At 37.5% G+C, this 8,776-nt stretch overlaps 1 protein-coding gene across 1 annotated transcript; it reads left to right on the forward strand.

Annotated features, from left to right (window-relative positions):
* Positions 1-1,791: 1,791 nt before the first annotated feature.
* Positions 1,792-6,612, forward strand: LOC110802749 (uncharacterized). The gene is made up of 3 exons (XM_022008201.2): positions 1,792-2,017; positions 2,701-2,977; positions 6,301-6,612. Exon 2 carries the CDS (start codon positions 2,703-2,705, stop codon positions 2,967-2,969), a length of 267 nt encoding a protein of 88 aa, XP_021863893.1. The 5' UTR covers positions 1,792-2,017; positions 2,701-2,702; the 3' UTR covers positions 2,970-2,977; positions 6,301-6,612.
* The last annotated feature ends 2,164 nt before the right edge of the window (positions 6,613-8,776 follow it).

Raw genomic sequence — 8,776 nt, forward strand, 5'->3', positions numbered from 1 at the left:
ATGCTTTTTAGAAGGTTTGGATCTACCACATTTGAAGTTGTTGTAGTTTCTCGTTCCTTTCTTTTCTTTAGTATGACTGCTAATGAGTATTTTCTTCTTCTTCGATCCTGAGGAGTCTGCAAAATAACTATTAGCCTTATAATGATCAACTACCATATAGATTTGAACATAAAAATGCACTCATGTTTTAGAATCTGATTCATCTGCTGTCACTGGTTTCACAGAATTCAACGGTTTCGGATTTCTACAAAGAGAAATTAAATAAAAAATTATTATATCAAATTTGAACATGTGGTTTCACATTTTGAACATGATCAATTATGTACATATCGACTATATCATTTAAATTTGTTGTACACGTTTAAAATACTTTTGAACATGATTAATTTGCAACTAACGCAGCGCATTTATGTACATCTGGTTAACAAATATGAACATGTTTCCACACGCCATTGAAACATGAAAATATTTAGACAGCGACACTTCATATCTTATAGTAACGGATAATGACCATCTTGTTATAAAATATGAACATGTTCACTCGAATAATAGAAACATGACAATATTAGACAACGACATTTCAGATCTCAAAGTAACGTTAATGAACATCTGGTTATAAATTATGAACATGATCAATTTCGCACTGAACTACTTCTAAATTCACATACAACTTCTAAATTAAGTAAAACACGTTTTGAACATTTAAACTAGTATGTAACCCGGGCGTTGCCCCGGGTTTTAACTTTTATTCGGGTTTTTTTTATAAAATATGTGCACGTAGAGATGGTGTCATCATCAAATTACGGTGGTGACATAAGATTAGTGGCCGATCAACAACCTCCCCGATTAAACCCCACATCCAAAAATCTAAACAAAGTCGGATCCTTTTCTTTAAAGTAATAATTGTACATTTATGAATTAAGTAATCATTCATTTTTTTGCATTCACTTTTATTCAATGTATTTTTTATTGAAAAAGAATATATATATGGAAAGATATTACATAAGTTGTAGTTGGTTAAGATGGTAAGAAGTGTAACTTTTAACAAAGAGGTTTGGTGTTTGATCCTGGATGTTTTTTGTTGTAATAACGTGTCATGATGCTAATAAGTGGTGACGTGGCGTAATAAGGAGAGATCTATGTGACACGTATACATTCTTCAAAACGCCTTTTAATATATTAGTATAGATTCACTTACAATACAATATTTGTCGTACTCGATTCCACTCGGTTGTTCGTTTTTCTGACAAAAAATCAAATTACCAAATTATTTCTAGTAAATGCGAAAAATTATGTACATTATAAACAAAAATGCATACATTATACTTACTTTTGCTTTGATCCTCTTTTGAATCCAATTTTTGTTCTACTGAGCTTCAATTCATCACGAACATCCATTTCTAGGGTTTCAGATATTTTGAAATCGCCTCGCGGTTTCTTTTAAACATTGAATTTCGATTTTGAACTGCAATTGTAGGTTTTATAGAGAAAAATCGGCGGTTTGAAGTGAGAGAGTGAGCGGTTTGATGAGAGAAAGTGGGAGGTTTGATGTGACAGAAAATGGCAAGAGATTGAGGAGAGAGAAAATGGCGAGCTCTTTTCAAATGACGCCAGAAATTAGCTTTTATACATGTCGCTTTGCAATTACCATGTGCATCGCGTGTGCGTTATCAACGATGAAACACAGTGTTTCATCGTTGATAACGCACACGCGATTGTAGAAATTGATGGGTGCATACCTATCCAATATATTAATAATTACACTACGTCGCTAACCAGTTTCCCCCAAATCATCACGAGGTGGAGCTTGATTTAATTTAAATGACTGCTTAACCTTTATTTTCCTTTTCTTTTTTTCTTAAGATCTCCAATCTGCATCTCCTTCCTCCTCAGTCCTCCCGCATTCTCCTCCTCTTGAGACCCTAACAACAAAAGCAGCGTATTGTAGTTGTAGTTGTATCCATAGTCGTCGTCGCCTCTGCCGATCACCTCCCCTTCTCGGCTGCTTCTATTCTCGGTAATTATCTACAATCGATTTGGATTTTATTTGTAGTTTTCTAAATTGTTTAATGTATTCTGGGTTGGGTTTTTTGTTATCTTTGTTTTGGTGTTGTGAAATTCGTATTATACTTGTACGATATGTTTCGATTTTTCTGATTTCAAATTGTTAAATATATCCTGTTGGGTTTGTTTTGGTGTTTATGAGAAATTCTACTTGAAATTCGTATTATCCGATTCCATTTTTCTGACAATCACCGTTTTATCTTTCCTTGGGACCACGGCGGACGCCCCTCCTGCCCTGCCTCAGGGACGGGCCTGTTGGGGGTTAATTTGATTTTCTTGAGGAGGGAGCAGAGTAGAAAAGAGCAATAATTTAAGGGCATAATAAAGTTTAGTTTGATTGAATTAATATTTATGAGTTTAGTTTTTTTTTTTTGTTGTTGTATGATTGACATTGGTGGCCTTGACGTTTATGTTAGCTTTGTTTTCTTTGATTTCCATCATAAGATAAGGGAAGTGCCTATGTAAATGGAACCCTGGGGATCAGGTTACTTGCCTGTTAACATTCTCATCCCTTTACAGTGAGTGTGGTTGTGATTTGGCAATGAAGTTAAGCTAGAATTTCTTTTTGATGATGCCGGTGAATTCATGGATAGAGTTAAAGTTTGAAATTTGAATGGTGCATTGTGGTTGTTGCAGAGATGGGTTTCATCATGGAGTTTGCGGAGAACTTGGTTTTGAGGTTGATGGAAGATCCAAAAGAAAGGGATAGAAAATTCAGGGATCACCTGTATTCATTACAAGATCGATGCAAGAAAACCAAGGAAATGTGGAGCTTGCCCTTGAGGCCATATGGGTTTTGGACCTTTGAACGTCATAACTCTCAGCTAGCTTGGGATGCTCAGATTACCAATGTAACTGGTCGTAGGGATCCTTATGACGAGGTCCTTGAAGGGTCTTCTAAATAAATATCCAGGTTGTGGGTTCTTTGCTTACTCTTATATAGTGATTAATATTGTTCTTCCCTGATGTTCGCATCATCTATTTTTGTTCCTTCCTGTGAACTTGACTCATGTTGTGTGATATTAGAACCTTATTCGCATCATCTTTTGTCGTTCCGTTCTCTGATCTTGAGTCATTATATGTGATATTAGAACCTAATTTATACAGTTCTCGACATTCATATGAAGCTTAAATTTGGACGGCTATTAGATTTGCCTGTCACAGTACTGAGTTACTGACAAATATCTGGTTGTGTGCATGATCAATTTTAGAAACAATCATAAAAATGTATCTGCAAGTAAAAAGAGTTGCAATACAACTCTCTACACACATCGGAAATGTTGTTACGCAACTCAGAACGTCTGATGAACTTAGGTCGAGGCAGCAGCTGGTTGTGAAATGTGAATACCAGCACCTGTCCTAGCACGAGCGGCCTTTGCAAAATCTTCTCTTAAAGTTCTTGGCGTTATCAGTATTTTCACTAGCAAACTCAGATATCAACTGTTAGTTTTATCCCCATTTTAGATTTTGAAGTCCATTGATCAGTGTAATTTGCCAATTCGGAATACAAGTTGAAGAAGAAACCCTTTGCTGGCTTCCATCCAGAATTCTATTGTTATCAGAAGATTCCTCCTCACCCTCTCAACTTGCTAAGGGGGTGTTTGGTTCGCGGATTCTAGGTATGAGGTATGAGTTTAGGATGGTCTAAACCCATACCATATGTTTGGTTGGAAATTATAAGAGGTTTAAACCCATACCTCAAACCCTCAAGGTATGAGGTTTAGAAACATAGGGGGGAGGTGGGAATGGCTCATACCTTTACTACAGGTATCAAACAAAAGGAAAAAGCTCATCCCAAATTGAACCAAACACATGGTATTAAGAATCAAGTTCCAAATCCATATCACCTTGATATCATTCCTAATTCCAACCTCATACTAGTTTCTGAACCAAACGCCCCTTAACTTACTGTCACATACTTGTGAAAACTTGGCTGCATCAAATTGTCACTATCTTTTTTTCTGTTTCAACAAGTTGGTCCTTGGACTCTACTCTATTCTTGCCATTATGACAAAGATAGTTGGTTTTATTTGGGTTTTCTACCTGACCTGCAAGAAGAAAGTGATTAGAGCTGGTGGTGGATTTCAGATCTACTACAGCTTCAAGGATCGAACAACCGTTTTGGACGCCTGGTCAATTGTCAATGTCATGCTTGCATCAATGCTAGAAGTGGCAGTAATGGGTATATTGGCGCTTGCATTTGAAATTTGTTGAGATAGAAGTTTTGGATGGTTGAAGCAATAGTGAATTATATTTTGTAGCAACCTCTACCCGTTTGCTAATGTCTTGGTTGTGTAAGGTTTATTTTGTAGGTTGTTTTAGGAACTAGAATGTGAGATAACCTTAATGTCTTGGTCGTGTAAGGTTTACTTTTGTAGGTTGTTTAAGGAACTAGAATGTGAGATAAGCTCAAGAATTCTAAAAGATGACGAGTTGCTTGAAGAGTACAGTAGGTGCTTGTCTTTGTCTTTAAAGCCTTCTTGTACAATACCTACAATTATTTCTTGCCTTTGTCTTTAGAGCCTTCTTCTTGTACTATACTACAATGGTTTGCTCTTGTGTAGTATTAGACTGTGTGTGTTTAATATTACATGTAATAGGAACGGCCTGCATGTCATACCAAGAAAAGCGTGTTATTTTGGTAATGAATGCGATTCTGATTTTGTCAAAGATAAATATTTCCAGAAAAAAGCGCTTCTGTAATGTCTTGGTAATACTTCCTCTGTTTTCATTTCGTTGCAATAAGTGAAGTGGACCACAAACCCGACGGAGAAGCTGGAAAGGGTATATTAATTGCCCACTTGTCCTCACCTCCTTTCCTCCTGGCTGTCAGACCACCCATTCACTACCACTTGCCTGGCCACCCCTGCTCGGAAAAACCTCATCCCCTACTCCCAGCACCACAAGACGCTACAAACACTACGAATACAAACACTATGAATCTGACCACAACAAATATTTCAAGATCTGTAATTCTGAGGAGTGGTAGGAGATTGACTTGTAGGGTGCGGTGGCATTGGCTGTTTGGTATTGACTGGTAGGGGGAAATAATTAAGAATGAAGAGAGAAAGAAGGAACTTGTTTGTTAAAGAAGAGTAATTTTATAACTTCAGCATGTAAAGTTTACTATGTGTGGTAATGTTTCAATTAATATGGTAATTGAAAGGAACGTTTTGCAACCAAAAAAGCAGAGGAAGTATCTTGTTCCAAAGTGGTTATCTTTCTTGAGGAATCCTTTTTTAGCTAAATGATTTGTTGGGAACATTGTGTTGTTGATTGATTTTTTCAGTCAGCTAAACGCTGAACAGGAGTTTTGTGAGCTATAAGATACTACATTGGTGAGTACTACTTATACACTCATCCTAGCGAGGCAGGGATGCCTACTTCAGTGAGATTTTTGTCAGAGATAAAGATGTTATTTATTTCTATGTTTATCTTGTGTTATTTTTAGAAAATGGCAGTGCCAAGTTTAAACTGTAACAGCACTTCATTGTCGTTTGGGCAATAAGTTTTTCCCAGCTAAGAGCTTAGATATGTGCTGTGTATGTAGTTGCATGCACCTTTATAAGACACGAATATGCTAACCGCTGTTCTTTTGTTATGTTTTTCTTGTGCTGAATTTTGATGTTTGGTGGTTCAATGGTTGAAGAATCATCAACTTTGCATTTACTTATGTCCTCTTGTTGAGAAGTTGTTTGTCTGGTGGGCCTAGCTGGGTTTAGTTTCCTATATTCCACGGGTCTTAATCTTCTTGTTACTTCTTTATGGTCTACCACGTGGATTATTGTGTGCCATTTCTACCTACATGAAAAAGGGGTAAAAGAACTGGTGAGGAGAAGCATCGAAGTGGGTGATAATTTGCATGTTATTGTTTTCTCTTTGTGCTTTTTCAGTTTTGACTTCTCTGAAATCGAAATGTAAACGTAAAGAAATTACAGAGGGAAGGATGATAGAGAAAACAAAGTGAAAATTCTCCATTGATTATCTTTTACTGTTTCTTGAATTGGTTCATGATTTCAGTGAAACGTTTGTGATTGAAATGGTTTATGATATCAATGAAATATTTCTGATATGATGGAAATTTTCCTGAATGAAACATGTTTAAATTAACCTATTTCCCATATGTATGAAGAATTGTGATGATTTGGCAAGATCCTCCCAACAGTTTGATACTATGATTTCATTTTCTGTTCCTTTTCTCTCTGTCTGATGTGTGTTGTATGTTTTTGGTTGCAGGGAAGTGTATGCATGCTGAGATTCATATGTGTGAAGTCTCCATCTCAACTGCAGGGAGCATGTAGTTGCAAGGATTGTGTTTGTGTTTTGTTATTTCTTTGTTGAAACTAAATAGATTTCCCAGAGACAACAAAGTTCTCATCATTCACAACTCTATAACATCTTTTCTTAATGTTTTGTGTATTAGACTGTTGAATAAAGAGTAGCACATTATCAGATTGATGATTTACTTATTCTGATACTACTCATTTCTCTTGTTGATTCCTGAAATTCTTTTTGAGTGGATGCTGGTGATATGGTCTTATGCGCGCATTCTTCAGTTTTATGGTGCATTACTACTTGACTTGAAAACAACCTTGGATTGGAACAAGGACAAATTGTTTTTTACCACCTAAAAAAATTAAAAACCACCTAAAAATAAAATAAAAATGGTTTGTTACCACCTAATTTTTTTTGTTTTGAGTCCTCTTTTTTCGGTGGCAACTATAAACTATTGGATGTTATGAGTTCTCCTTCTTGGCTGGCTACTACTGAATGTTTATATACAGGATGAATATGGCACATGAGTGGAAGCAATGGATCGAATGATCAATATGTGAGTCATTTGGCTACTAGTGAATGTTTTATGTGCCATTAGCTGTATTTTCATCAAAACACCAAGAAAGGTCAACGCCTGTGGATTTTCAGTGAGGTTATGTTTCATGTCATTACATGTCTGATCTTGGACTCTTGGTTCATGTTCCACACTTCCACATGATCCATATGTATTGTTGATACTTGATACTGCTTGAACTCCTTCAGGGGTGTCAACAAGTGTGCAAGTCATGATAAAATCGATGCCATTGCTGCAGTGGTACACGTCTGACCTTCAGTTACCAACTCATTGTATTGTTGGCCATGTTGCTAAAATGAACTATTAATCGTAGTAATTTACTCTATTTATGGAAAAAGAACCTCATTACTAATACCTGCCTGCCTGCCTTCTTTACGACATTAAATTCATGATACAATTAGCTCTTTACGTTGACCACCTAGTACTTGTGTGCAGTTCATTGGCCGAATATTTGGGGGGAAGATCATTGAGCTTGGAGAGAAATTCGGAAAAGATCCAAATCCCGGTAATAGTAGTTTGATATGTTCTATTAGCCAACCTCTACACAACTGCAGGCAAATGGGATGATGTTAGCTAAGATAAAAGTTTTGTTGGTGCACAATAAATTTATTGTACACCTTGTGCATGCAAGACCTTTTGATCAATACATATTGGTTTGAATTACTCTATATTAGTTTACAAAACCTTTTTACACATCAATTATCCCCGTTACTAGTGTCTCTTTTACGCAGATATTCTCAATACGGTACATATTTTAATTAATTACATCAAAATATAAAATGTCAAGGAATTAGCCAATTAGGAAAATGGTACACCTAACTTTTTTTTTTTTTTGACGGGAAAATGCAGATTTGCTTCTTATTCAATAGCCAATTTGTCCCTGATTACAGAAGCTAATACCTAAGGTGGGCACTCTTCCAACCAAACCTTCACCTCATTAAAGGAAAGTGACAGTTTTGCAATAGAGTAGGCCACTAAGTTGCATTCTCTACGAGCATAAACAAAGGAAACAAAATTAAAATTCCTAGTCTTTGCCAGGATATCCTCTACCACAACTTGAGTGCTTGATCTCTCCTTCACTTGTGCATTCAGAAGCTTCACCAGGGGAAGACAGTCAGATTCGACTATCGCTGACCTGTACCCCGCATCATAGGCATAAGCTACTGCGAACCTCACTGCTTCTGCTTCAGCCTTAGTGGCCTTCATCGGTACATCCATCCTCCTTGCTGCGATCATTACCACGTCTCCCACGTAGTCTCTTACCACCATTCCCAGACCCACCGCAGAGTCCGTTGTTGCTGCATCAATGTTCAACTTGAACGTCCCTTGGGGAGGCGGCCTCCATTGCTTGATTTCCATTGGCTTGGGAACGTTCTCAGCATCCCGGATATTAGCAGCTTCGAATTCTCCTAGGTAACTCATAGTCCTGCTACACACTAGGGGAGGTTCCCATTTCTTCTTCTCGAACACCCAAGCATTCCTCACGTTCCACAGTTGCCATAAGAACGCCATGACCATCTCCCATGTTCTCTCCTTGGTGTATGCTTTTTGGGCCGTTGTACGCCATTCCACGAAGTCACAGTTTGCACTCACCTTTGGTTCCAATCTAAGAGGATATAAACGCCAAATAAGTTTGCTATCAGGACACCTAAAAAAAACAGGTGCGCCAAGGTCTCGAACTCCTCTCCACACCGCGGGCAAATAGGGTGCACATTAACCCCCCTACTAGAAAGGTTTAGCATATTGGGTAATCCCTTATTCACCGCTCTCCACACCAAATTCTTTACCTTCTCCGGGACTGCAGCGTGCCATATTTTCTTCCAGAAGCAAGTTGTGTTGTCCACCCAGGATGCTTCAACACAT

Source organism: Spinacia oleracea, chromosome 4, assembly GCF_020520425.1.
Source record: "Spinacia oleracea cultivar Varoflay chromosome 4, BTI_SOV_V1, whole genome shotgun sequence".
Taxonomy (NCBI): domain Eukaryota; kingdom Viridiplantae; phylum Streptophyta; class Magnoliopsida; order Caryophyllales; family Amaranthaceae; genus Spinacia; species Spinacia oleracea.